The 11,292-nt window shown below is 35.2% G+C and overlaps 1 protein-coding gene across 1 annotated transcript; it reads right to left on the reverse strand.

Moving 5' to 3' along the window:
* Positions 1-1,608: 1,608 nt before the first annotated feature.
* On the reverse strand, positions 1,609-3,306 carry LOC123258106 (UDP-N-acetylmuramoylalanine--D-glutamate ligase). Its single transcript, XM_044717992.1, has one exon. It carries the CDS (start codon positions 3,232-3,234, stop codon positions 1,681-1,683), a length of 1,554 nt encoding a protein of 517 aa, XP_044573927.1. The 5' UTR covers positions 3,235-3,306; the 3' UTR covers positions 1,609-1,680.
* Positions 3,307-11,292: the final 7,986 nt, after the last annotated feature.

The raw sequence follows: 11,292 nt of genomic DNA on the forward strand, positions 1-11,292 counted from the left end.
AGAGTTAGAAAGCAGAATTGAAGGGCTAAATCATGATGAAAAAAATGATCATGATGATTTACAAGATGAGATTGGTCAAGCAATTAATGCAGCAGGCAAATCAGAAAAAGATAACTGATGAGTTTTGTGTTTGTGTTTTTCTTACAAGCGACTCGATAGCTTCTCTCTATTAAACTGCTAAAGCCATATTGACATTAATCATATAGTATAAATAATTAATTATTTTGGAGCTTATTTAATATGCTACGCATCATTGCAGGCAAATATCGCGGAAGAAAAATAACTACAGGTAAGCATTTAGCTGCACGGCCAACTATGAGTATTGTCCGAGAAGCAATATTTAATATGCTTTCCTCAAGAAAACCTATTTATAACTTGAATGTACTTGATTTATTCTGTGGTAGTGGTTCTTTTTCATTTGAAGCGCTTTCTCGCGGCGCTAAACATGCATTTATGGTAGATTCAGATTATTACAATTTGCAATTGCCTAAAAAAACAGCAAAAGATTTTGGAATTACGGACAATGTTACGCTAATTTGCTGCAGTGCTAACTGCTTACCACAACCTATTTCAAAATGTGACATAGTTTTTATAGACCCACCTTACAATAGCAATCTAGTTGAATCAACGTTGAATGGACTAGCTCACTCAGGCTGGTTAAGTGATGATGCATTGATAATTCTAGAGATTAGGAAAAACGAAGATTTTGAGTGCAATAAAAACTTCAGTATAATCTTGGAACGCACCTACGGTATAGCGAGAATAATTTTTCTTTCTCTATTAACTTGAACTTGCATATACTTTTCATTGATGAGTTCCAGTTCTATTTTCGTCAAGTTTCCGGAGAAATTACTTATTCTGTACTGCCCTAGATCAAAATTTTTATTAAATTCAGAGTCTATTAAATATTCATGTGCTTCTTCAATAAATTTATTTTCTTTTTCTTCGTAACTGGTGTATTTTGTTGTACCATTATTATCCTCACGATAAACTAAATGTTCTTTATGATCAGCATGAATATTTTTATTTTCACAAACCTTTTCAGGATCGTGCTCAAGTACTTTTCTACCAACAATCAATAGCTTATAAGATATTTCCTATGATTCCTTTTAAGCGAGTTTTGAATTTTTGAAATGTCATGACATTGTTGATACGGTTATCAAGAAACGATAAAGTATCCGCAAAATCTTCTGAATAATCATTGATAAAAAAAAGTATCGTACTTAAGTACACTCCAGCTAATATTGCTCTTTTTGTATAGTAGTTAAAATCTGTTGATTGATCATAAATGCCATACCAAATCGCGCTAATAGTTCTATATAAAAGTTTACTAGAAAAATATGTATTTTTTGGTGATACGGAGAATGATAAAACATTTTTTAAAAGTTCTCTATAATTCGGTAGCTTAGCGTAGTTTGAAAGGCGTATTTGAATAGCTAACTTTACTCGCTCTCGCACTTTTATATCTTCTAAATTAGAATTCCTTAGTTCAGCTTCCATTGAGCTATTTAAGTCCTCTGCTATGTGCTCCAAAGCGCTATATATTCCATTCTGAAATTTGCAAAAGCTATTAGCTAGATTAAGGTCAGTGCACACCTTTAATAGGGTTTCATCGCTTATCCCTTCAAATGGAATAACCCTAATTAGCTTATCTATTATTAACTTTTGTTCCACGCAACATCATACTAAACAGCATGTGTGATTGTACCTGAGATTTTCAAACATTCTACAAAATGCTTCACCACGTTCCTCGAAATTTTTCCATTGATCAAAAGAAGCACACGCGGGAGAAAGTAATATTGTTACTTCTTCTGCGCTATTTAAGGCCTCTTCAAAAGCCAATCTGAATGCATCTTCTAGATTGCAACATTTAACATAATCTACTTTATTCTCCATAACATTTGCAAAAGCTTCGGTTGATTCTCCAATAAGAAAAGCTTTTCTAACCCTTGTAAAATGCTTGCTTAATGATTCTATTCCACCTTTTTTGCTTCTTCCACCAGCGATCCAATTTATGTTTTCATAAGATAAGATCGCCTTTTCGCTCGATTTTGCATTAGTTGCTTTGCTATCGTTCACGAAAAACACATTTCTTATTTTGCCAAGCAGTTCATTCCTATGCCTCAGTCCTGAAAAGGACTTGATTCCATTGATAATAGTGTTGCTATCTACTCCAAGTACCTTACATACGGCATATGTGGCTGCTATGTTTTCTGCGTTGGATATTAGGTTTATTTTCACGTCGCTTACTGATAAGCTATGATTCTCTAGTTTTAACGAGATCTTCTGGATCCCAGTGCCCCTTTTGTCATCCAAGTAGCTGACACTGGGATCCAGATAATTTCGATCTATACCAGTAATCTGTTCACTATAATCAAGCAAATTGTTACCTGCCAATGATATTAGATCTCTTGCACCACCCTCTGTCATCTGAGTAGTTGGCAATGGTTTTTCTTTTCTGGATTCCAGCGTCACGCGCTGGAATGACATCGGGGAATATGTTACTGAGATTGGAATTTTGTCTCCAGTGAATTTGTTGAATATATCAGCAGTAATCTCATTGTCACATCCTATTACGGCAACCTCACTACCGTTTATCAGTTTTAATTTAGTTGCTATGTAGTTCTCCATACTTCCATGCCTATCTATGTGATCTGGTGTAATATTGAGCAGTGCTGAAATGTCCACGTTAATTTCATTCATCAACTCCAATTGAAAAGAGGAGAGTTCGATTACATAAATTTCTGCATCTCTTTCTAGATCCAAAACAGGAACGCCTAAATTTCCACCAATAGCTACTTTTTTCCCTGCAGATTTTAATATGTGCCCTATTAGTGATGTAGTGGTTGATTTACCATTTGTTCCTGTGACGCCTATTACCTTCTGGTTCGTAGTTTTAGCTTCAAGAAATAGCTCAATGTCTGATTTTATTTTGCAATCAAATCTCCTTGCAAGTTTTACTATCCAATGTGGCTCTGTTGGCACTCCAGGGCTTAAAACCAATGCACTGATCTCATGCCAATTGTATTCCTTGGGATGAATAAAATTACATTTTTTATACATCATTTTTGCATTTGCTATTTGCTCTTCATGATCATCCCATGCATATATTCTTGCACCACTCTTTGTTAGAGCGTTAATGGCGGATAAACCAGTTTTACCAAGACCAAAAACCGCGACGTTTTGATTTTTGTATTTGTTTAGTTGCACTGCTAGATAACTTATGCGAACCATTTTATAAAGATATCGTACAAATTACAACAGACTTCTTTCGTAGGTTACAACTGTCATTCAATAGAAACAAAAAACTTCCTTGACAAACTCCGCCAGCCTCCTTATCATGAAACTGAAGCTATTTATTTGTCTTCTCTGTACAGATTAAATGACAAAAAAACTCACGTATCTGGCGTCTCATGTTTAATTTTTTGCACTATGTGCACCTTATGTCTTTATCAAATTTCTAGGTTTTTACCTACACAAGCTGAGATACGCTTATAAAGCATTTAAAACATTAAAAAACGCCAACTTAAAAAATGGATAGTGAATAATTAGCTACCCTAGGGTTTCTTTTGCCTTTTTTTCTGTTTAGTAAATTTCTTAATGTTTATAATTTAGATTAGTTGCGGCTTAAAAGCAACTGAATCGCGGTTATTAAACGTTTAGAATAAAAAAACGCCATACTTGAAAGTATAATGTAAGTAATTAGCCAACCACGGGGATTCTTTTGCCTTTTTTTCATTTGGTAAATTTCTTAATATTTATGGCTAAACGACAATCGTCATCCCGCTGCTTGTTAGCGGCTAAGAGATACCGCGGCAGTATGACGGTTAAGTGGGGTGTCATCCCAGTGTCAGCTACTCGGATGACAGGAGAAGGAGGCTACTTGCATGACACCATTCTTTTTTCTGGATCCAAGTAATCAGGGCACTGGGATGACAAGAAGAGGGCACTGCCGTCATAAAGGAACCAGTGTCAGCTACTCGGATGACAACAAAGAGCTACTTGGATAACAAGAAATATAGGTACTGGAATTGTAAAGAGTTTGCAAATATTAGTTATTACCTGTAGGATATAAAGAAATTAGTAAGGATTTTAATAGGAATAATATGCCATCTGTTACTTTTATTTTACCTGATGGGAGTAAGAAAAGCTATGAAGCTGCAGAGGGAGAAACTCTGCTCAATTTAGCCCACAGAAGTGATCCAGATCTGCTTGAAGGTGCATGTGAAGGTTCTCTTGCTTGCTCTACATGCCATGTAATTGTTGATCCAAAGTTTTATAATGCTGTAGAAATACATAACCCTATATCTGATGAGGAAAATGATATGTTAGACCTAGCTTTCGGCTTAACAGAGACGTCGAGGCTTGGATGCCAAATAAAAATCACAAAAGATATCGACGGCTTGTGTGTAACCATACCAAGGGGTACAAGAAACATATCATTAGATAAATAGGGGAATCATGCGTAAGATTTTTATCTATATTATCATCTCTTTACTTTTGTTTATTCCTGTAGCGTATAGTGGTTTTTGGTATTTTTCTGCATGTAAGGTAAAAAATCTTTTAGCTGAAACAATACTATACATTAACGACGAAAAATTTGATATTTCACATGATTTTAGTGGATTTCCTTCTAACCTAATTTTCCGTGTGACAAACCCAAAATTTTCCAATGAGCAATTAACCATCTCATCTGATGCTTTATTGATAAAAAATAGATTGTTTGATAAATCAGTATATATCTACATACCAAGCAATGAAGTCAACATTGCTGTTCATGATGATGAGAAAAAGAATATAAAATGCCACACAAACGATAGCAGCCACTTTGTTGTTAGACTAAACGATTTACCATCTTCATTGCGATTCAACAAAAATAGTACCGTGATAGACTATATAGATACACTTCGTTACGAAGATTATGGATTAAAATGTGATGTTTCAGAAAATCAGCAAAGTGTTATAACTGAAGTGAATGATAAAAGTAATTACATTCAATTTCATCTCGATAAAGAACCAAGTGGAAATACTAAACTAGGATTTGATTTTTATACTTATCGGTATAAAAATACTGCAAGTCCTGAAAATTACCTTAGTATCGACACTAAATTTGATTACGAATTTGTAAACCACATCTCAGCTTCCAGAGTTAATTTCAACATAGAGAAATTTTTAATTCAAAGTAATAATTTTTCTCTTGCTGCAGATGGTGGAGTGCAAAATTATAATTTGGTTACGTCTTCATTTAAAGACAAAATCAACGTGGCTATATCAAATTATAAAGAATTAATCTCGTTTATGATTGGTGACTCAAAAACTTCAGATGTGTTTGAAAAATTAATGTCTTCCTTATCAGAAAAAACAACTGATGATGGCATTCAATTTTCAATAAAGTACGATGATGATGTAGGGTCAAGCTTTATTGGAAAGTTATCCACTACTGATTTTATGAACCAACTTGGTAAAATAACCCAATTAACCAAGGATGAGAGCAGTAGTTAGTTTACTTTTCATATTGATATTTCACTCAGGCGTAAACGCTTTTACTCTGGATAATAAACTCAGAGATAAAAGCATGGAAAAACGAGCAACCAGTTTATTTGAAATAATAAGGTGTCCAATATGTTCTGGCGAATCATTGTCTGAATCTGGATCTCAGATCGCGTATGATATGCGAGAAGCAATTCGTAAAAAAATCAATGATGGATACACAGATGAAGAGATAATCTCAGAGTTAAAAAATTCTTACGGCAATTCAATTATAATCGTACCGCCTATAAAATCTAGCACTTACATTTTGTGGTTTATTCCACTTACAACTCTGCTTATTGGGTGTTTTTTAATACAAAGATACATCAATACAACCACTTAAACCTTTTATATATAGCTAAAGTGACTTAGGTTCTCTAATTGCACATAAGTCAACAATAATTTTCACACAAATCAAAACAGCATATCTTCTCCATAATCCTTGGTAATTCCACGTAAGTTAAAAGTAGCATATGGTTCTCTCCGCGGTCTGAGATGACAATAAACTTGTCAAGCCGCATTATACTTGTTAGGCGGAAGTGGACGGCAACATGTTTACCACGAAGTCTAACTAAGTTCTTGCTTGTCCCTTCCATCGGCATTGCTATCTTTATTTTCAATAAAATTATTGTCCTATGCTCTTTTGATGTTTATTGATAATAAAATTCTGTTTTATCAACCAACATCCTATGCATAATTACAGCTAATTTTCTTGCTACTGCTACAATTGCTTTTTTCATTCCTTTTTTCTTCGCAACCCCAGTTTTTTAATTTAAATGTCCTCTTGGTAACTGTAAGCATTGTTTGTGCAGCTTCATATAACATACTTCTACATTCCGCTGGTCCCATCTTTGATATGCTGCCATGCCGATCAACTTTTCCAGAAGAATATTGCCTTGGTGTCAACCCTATATACCCCAGTTGCGGATTAGCCAACGAAGTAAAGCTTAGAAATGCAGCGGCTGCATGGAATATGAAACAAGCGTAGAAAAAATGTGTACCAAAAAATTTATCGGTGATCTGTGGCGAGTATGCTCAATCTCAAATTTGTTTTTCAGAGAGCCAAAAACTGTCTCAATAATCGATCTTTTTCTTAACAAAATCTTCTCATTTAGCGCCATTAATGAGTTTTTCATACCCTTTTTTATACTGGTTACAAGCTTTAACCCTCTATCGAATAATTCGTGAAAAAGATCTTTTTTGATATATCCTTTATCTCCAAACAATAATCCAGTCAATTTCTTAGTTAAATTTGGCACAGGTATCAACGTTGCCTTTTATCACCGTAACCCCTTGAATTTCGCCAGTTTCATTGATTACTAGATGTACCGAAAAACCACCCATAAGTAGTCTTTCCAATCTTTGCCAACCCTTTGAAAACTTTGTTTCTCGAGGTCCTTTTTGGATGGCAAACAGCGATAGATTATGTACGAAATCCCTGTCACTTTTGACTGTTCGCAAAACCATTGCATTAAGAGCGCTAAATACCATAAAACCCGCGATTTTAGCCTGATAAACCTACTATAGGATGGCAATTTTGGAAACGCTGATTCGTATAATCATTTCAAATAATGCACATAGAAAATTTTAAAATTGTCGCACTTGATATAGCAATATTATGGTAAAAATCTCTGAATGCGTAATCTCTGGCGTCCTGGTTGGTTTTTTGCCACTTGGTAGAAGTTTTTCTGCAAAATTTTCATCGACTGTATTGCAAAAATCATCGACTATACAAAAGATTTCTGTTACTTTTTCTTTCATTGGTAACCTCCTATTTTAGGAATGAATATCAAATACCTCGGAGTTTACCCTATTTCCTTACCTTTTCTATTTTTTCTAATTTACAACTGGGGTTAGCAGTGCTGTGAGAATGGTTGAAAGCGCAAAAGAAAACCTCTCGGAAGTTAAAAATATACTGGTCGATGCAGGTTATACAGGAGAAAATTTTGCAACTCAAATAAAAACGATTATTGGAGCAACTGTAGAAGTAATAAAACGAAGTGAATTACATTCCTTTGCTGTATTGCCACAAAGATGGGTTGTAGAGCGATCTTTCGCTTGGTTAGAAAAATGCAGACGATTGTGGAAAAATTGCGAGCGAAAACTTAACACTAGCCTACAAATGGTCGTTCTTTCCTTCATTTCTCTTCTATTGAGAAGATTTTAAACAGGTTCTAAATCTTTATTTTAAAAATGTCATATTGACCACCGGTACCTGAAAATACTATTCCAATTGATCAGAGCTATCCTATTTCCTTAATTTTTGTAACGTTGTCATAGGAGTACTATAACTTTAGTATCAACTATGTTTTATTGTTTTTGCATCTAAAAAAATTTAGCTTATTCAAGCAGCATTTTGCCTTTTTTTGGATGTAGGGATTTTTTAGGAATTGTCTTCTTGAATTCTATGGTATTTTGTTTAACATTGAAACAAGATTCCAGTGTCAGCTACTTGCATGACATTGTTGGTTAATGTTTTATGGCTTTACGATAGCTATACAACTTATCTTAAAAGCAATATAGTGTTTACTATACAATGAATCAAAGATAGTAAGTAAAGTCTATGGAATTTCAAATCGCTACACATTTTCAACCGGCTGGGGATCAACCACAGGCAATCGATAGCTTAATTGCAGGGCTAAATAGCAATAAAAGAGATCAGGTTTTGCTTGGAGTTACTGGTTCTGGGAAAACTTTTACTATGGCAAATGTTATTGCAAGGACAAACAGGTCTGCATTAATTATGGCACACAATAAAACTTTAGCAGCACAGCTTTATGAGGAAATGAAAGGATTGTTTCCCCATAATGCTGTTGAATACTTCATTTCTTATTATGATTATTATCAACCTGAAGCCTATTTACCACAAACTGATACTTATATCGAAAAAGATTCTGCAATTAACGAAAGAATTGAGATGCTGCGTTATTCCACCGTCTGCTCCCTTTTGGAGCGCAGGGATACGATCGTAGTTGCCAGTGTTTCCTGCATATACGGTCTTGGTTCGCCTGAGAGCTACCGCAGCATGATCATACCGCTTAGTGTTGGAAATAAAATTCGTATTAATGATTTCCTGAGCAACTTAACTGATCTTCAATACAAGCGCTCTGATGCCAGGTTTGAGAGAGGATATTTCAGAGTGCGCGGCGATATTGTTGATATATTTCCTTCCCATTATGAAAATAAAGCTTGGCGTTTATCGTTATTTGGCGATGAAATAGAAGAAATTTCTGAAGTTGATGCTATAACGGGCAATGTTACCAAAGGCGTAAATAAAATCACCATTTTTCCAAATAGCTATTACATAACCCCGCGTGAGGCTTTGTTGCAGGCAATTGAACTAGTCAAAAAAGAGCTGCATGAACGCTTGGATTATTACTACTCGCAAAATAAGATTGTTGAAGCAAAGCGCCTCGAGCAACGCACTAATTTTGATATCGAAATGATGAGAACAACAGGAATATGTAAAGGTATTGAAAATTATTCGCGTTATCTCTATGGAATGGAAGCTGGGGATCCACCGCCTACTTTGTTTGAATATTTACCCAAAGACGTAATTTTATTTGTTGATGAGAGTCATGTCACCGTTCCTCAGGTTGGTGCGATGTACAGCGGTAATGAGGCGCGTAAAAAGAAATTGATTGACTATGGCTTCAGGCTCCCTTCCGCTTTTGATAATCGTCCATTAAAATTTGAAGAGTGGGAGGGAGTTAGGCCGCAGACTGTTTACATTTCAGCCACTCCAGGAAAGTATGAGTTGGCAAAGACCAATAATGTATTTATAGAGCAAGTTATCCGTCCAACAGGGCTTACAAACCCAATCTGCATTGTGAAACCAATAGAGAGTCAAATTGATGATGTAATTCATGAGGCACAAGTGACAATAGGGAAGGGATTTTGTGTTTTAATCACTACATTGACGAAAAAAATGGCTGAAAATTTAGCTGAATATATGAGTGAATTGAATATGAAAGTGAGTTATTTGCATTCTGATATTGCTGCGCTGGAGAGAATAGAAATTATATACAAATTGAGATCTAAAGAAATCGATGTTTTAGTAGGTGTTAACTTGCTGAGGGAAGGTCTTGATATTCCAGAGTGTGGGTTGGTTGCAATTTTGGATGCTGATAAAGAAGGATTTTTGCGATCGGAAACTTCATTAATTCAAACGATCGGTCGTGCTGCGCGTAATGCTGAAGGTAGAGTAATTTTGTATGCAGATAAAATCACTGGTTCTCTGGACCGTGCATTAAGAGAGACCGAAAGAAGAAGAAAAAAACAAGAAGAACATAATATATTGCACAATATTATCCCGAAGACTATAATAAAACCTATATCAAACACCTTACAGGAGAGGGCAATAGCAGAACCGAAAGTAAATACTAATAAGGATGATTTGAGAAAGCAAATGATAGAGCATGCTGAAAATTTAGAGTTCGAAGAAGCAGCAAGAATAAAAAAATTATTGCAAGGTTAAGTAATATATGATGCTATGGGCATAGTATAAAAATGGTATCCGTTCAGGAGAGTGGTTTAAGAAACAATAGATAGGAGATTTTGGAAAGGATTGAGACCCCTTTATTTCCAAGTTAAGTATAATGAAATTGTATCCGTTCAGGAGAGTGGTTTAAGAAACAATAGATAGGAGATTTTGGAAAGGATTGAGACCCCTTTGTTTCCAAGTTAAGTATAATGAAATTATCCGCTCAAGGAATGTATTTCCCCGCTTTGATTGTGTAAAATATGAGTTTTTGCGATAAACGACATAATGCCGAATTTGCCGTTCAGCGTGGTTATTTGTCAGCGGAATATTTTCTGGGTCATCTAAAAATTTCCACATCATTCTTTCAGATCTCAGAACATTTTTTGCAACTCGAGAGGCTCCAATTGCTTCAGGTAAACGAGATATCTCCTTCAAGTAATACTTTGTACGTTTTCTTAATTTTCTGGCACGTCTGACAAACCTCAAAACATCTATCTCACTTTTTAGTAAAGCTTTTTTTAGTGCAAATAATTCAGTGGCCACGTTTCTCAAGTAACAACCCAGAACTTTAACTTCAATATTCCAACTATGTGCTAATCTTTCAAAATCTCTTGATAAATGTGCCCAACAGATTTGCCTGTTTTTATCGGCAAAATAATTGTATGCTGCATACCTGTCAGTTATTACCAAGCTATTGCGATTGCAGAATTTACTATTTTGTAAAACTTTCATTCCTCTTGACTCTGTAAATTTTACAAAACTTGCCGTATTGCTTGCAAACATCCAACACCAAGCGAGTTTACCTTTGTTATAATGGCTCGTTTCATCAATATGTAGAACTTTACTCCTACTTATCTCTTGTTCGATCTGCTCATACATTTTTTTGCATTTTGAAGCAACTCTATGTTCACTATTTGATATGCTACCGACGCTTATGTTCAAATTGAAGATATCATTTACGACACTCGCTATTTCGCGTTTTGAATTTTTGTAGAATCCGCTGAACGCTGCAATTATTGACTTAACCCTTGGACCAAATGTATCTGGCGTAACACCTTCCGGTAACTTGCTACTTCTTCTCTTTCCGCATCTCCGACAACGGCCATGTTCTAACTGATATTCCACTACATAAGGCTTGATTTCTGGAAGATCAACTTTCTGATGAATATATGGTTTTTCACATATTGCAATTTCTCCTCCGCATTCGCAAGTATTAGGCAACTCTATCTTTACTACTTTATCTGCATCCATGTTGGCGCGAAAACTTCCTTTATGACCAA

This window comes from Drosophila ananassae (genome assembly GCF_017639315.1).
Source record: "Drosophila ananassae strain 14024-0371.13 chromosome 4 unlocalized genomic scaffold, ASM1763931v2 tig00000242, whole genome shotgun sequence".
In the NCBI taxonomy this organism is placed as follows: Eukaryota; Metazoa; Arthropoda; class Insecta; order Diptera; family Drosophilidae; genus Drosophila; species Drosophila ananassae.